The following is a 2200-nucleotide window of genomic DNA, read 5'->3' as shown; positions in this document are numbered from 1 at the left end:
AACGGAGCGGAGGTATAACCCTGAAGGGGCGGGGAGGGTTGGGTCCCGGGTGAAGGGGGGTCTGGCGCCACGGAGCTTCGACTTCAGATAGTATGACCTGGATCATGCATCGGTTTTGCTGCTCTTCTCCCCGAGGCGCACAACTTCAGCCGTGTAGCTGAGGGGGAAAAAGTTTGGGGGGACCGCTTGATATCCATTAACTTCGGACGTGGCCGGTTCCACGGGGGTTAGGTCGGGGCGGGGCGGGGTAGGTTGGGGCAGAGTGGAGCAAGTCGCGTAGGGAGCCACTGTGGCTGACCCCGATACACTCTTCTCCCTTCCCCACCCTTTCACCCCAGCTATGCCCGGCCCGGCCCCCGCCCCGGTCAGCCTACTTTCACCTTGGGACGACATGCAACAGTGACAGTCTGGTCTGACCCCGCCCCGCCGCGCCACCGCTGCACCGAGGGCTGCGAGTGTGTGCTTGCGCTTTGCCGTGGTGTGGGGTGGGGCGGGCGGGGCGCTAAGAGGCTTGCCTCGGCCTCTAGCCGCTCCATAAGACCATCAGGCGAGGCCTGTTTGTCTTGGCCCCCTAATCCCCTCACGCCAATCGCGATGCATTGTACGTCCTGGCCGCGCCTCGCCTCGGCCGCGCGCCGTCCTCGACTCTTGTTTTCTCTCACGTGCGGCTGGAATGTGCCGAGTCGCGCCGCCCACCTGCGGAGCGGAGCCTGCCCTCCGGATGTTGGTGCGTGCCCGCCGCGGCCGGCGACCGGCTTCGGGGTGGCTTGTTGGTGGCGTGACCGTGCTAATGCTAATCCCCCGCTGTCTTTTTCGTCCGCAGAGCACAATGCTGTCCCGCGCCGTCCTGCTGCTGGCGGTGCTGTCCGCGGCGCTGTCCGCCGAGGTGCCCGAGTCCCACATCATGCACGTGCCCCGCCACGGCCTGCCCCAGCAGGTGCCACAGGCCGCGCCCCCCGCGCAGCCCGCCGCCCCCACAGGCCCGCAGACCCCCGCCGAGGAGCGATCGCTCAAGCTCATCAAGCACGCGCCCCTGCTCACCAAGCTGGCGCTCAAACCTAAGTTCCCCTTCGGCTTCAAGGAGAAGTTCCCCTTCGGACTGAAAAAGAAGCTGCCCGCCTTCCTGGGTGGCACAGCGGCCGCTGCTGCAGCCACCGGCGCCGCCGGCGCCGCCGGTGCTGGTGGCCTCGGCGCTCTGGGCATCCAGGGCCTAGACTTCTCCAAGCTGAGCTCCAACGACGCCGCCATCCTGCACCAGTACCCCGTCTGGAAGGTGCACCGCTACAACGGCATCGACCTGAGGCCCGTCCGTCTGGGAGCCCCCGGCCCCTCCGGACCGTACCCCGCAGCCGCCCCCGCCGCGCCCTACCCCGCGGAGGAGCCCAAACAGGTGTACGGGCCCCCGCCCAAAGAAGTCTCAGTGCCCGAGCCCGTGTACGGCCCCCCTGCTGAGGCCTACGGACCCCCAGCTGAGACCTACGGCCCCCCTGCTGAGGCCTATGGCCCCCCTGCTGACATCTACGGCCCTCCCGCCCAGACCTACGGCCCGCCCGCTGAGACCTATGGCCCCCCCGCCGAGGTCTACGGACCCCCCGCTGAGACCTACGGACCCCCGGCTGGCGCCTCCGCCGAGGCTGCTCCTGGTGGCGATGAGGGCCTGGAGGCCCTGTCCCAGCTCGGCGCCCTGACCGACTTCCTTCCCGGTGGTGGCTCCGGATCTGGATCCGGTCCTCTTGCCAGCCTCGGCAACCTGGGCTCCCTCTTCACCTCCGGCCGCTCCAAGGGCGAGATCTTCTCCACGCTGAGCAAGCTCAAGCAGAATTTCCCCGAGATCATCAAGTCCGCCGTGGGCTCCGCCCCCGCGCCCGCACCGGAGAGCGCCGTCTACCACCCGCCCGCGCCCTCTGGCATCCACGGCCTCTTCAAGGGCCACCCCCTGTTCTCCAAGTTCGCCAACGGTTTCTCCGGTGCCGGTTCCCACGTGCCCCTGCCACCGCTGCCCGAGCTGCCCACCCTTCCCGAGATCAAGGGTCTGAAGGAGATCCCCGGCATCCCCGCCCTGCCGCACATCAAGCTGCCCACCAAGTACATCGCCCAGGGCGGCCCGTACGTCAGCGTGCGCTACCCTACCCAGCCGGCCTCCGCCATCAGCCCCCGCGGCCAGCAACTGCCCATCCCCGCCGCAGCCCCCACCTTCGCC

General features: G+C 68.8%; 1 protein-coding gene across 1 annotated transcript in view; it reads left to right on the top strand.

Annotated features, from left to right (window-relative positions):
* Positions 1 to 829: 829 nt before the first annotated feature.
* Positions 830 to 2200, top strand: part of LOC127749733 (transcription initiation factor TFIID subunit 4-like) — a 3503-nt gene continuing 2132 nt past the window's right edge. Inside the window, exon 1 of the mRNA XM_052269144.1 lies at positions 830 to 2197. Within this exon, the coding sequence (XP_052125104.1) occupies positions 830 to 2197 (1368 nt within the window). The remainder of the gene's footprint in view (positions 2198 to 2200) is intronic.

This window comes from Frankliniella occidentalis, unplaced genomic scaffold, assembly GCF_000697945.3.
Source record: "Frankliniella occidentalis isolate FOCC.00 unplaced genomic scaffold, Focc_3.1 Scaffold84, whole genome shotgun sequence".
Lineage (NCBI taxonomy): Eukaryota > Metazoa > Arthropoda > Insecta > Thysanoptera > Thripidae > Frankliniella > Frankliniella occidentalis.
This window is presented reverse-complemented; position numbering and strand designations above follow the sequence as displayed.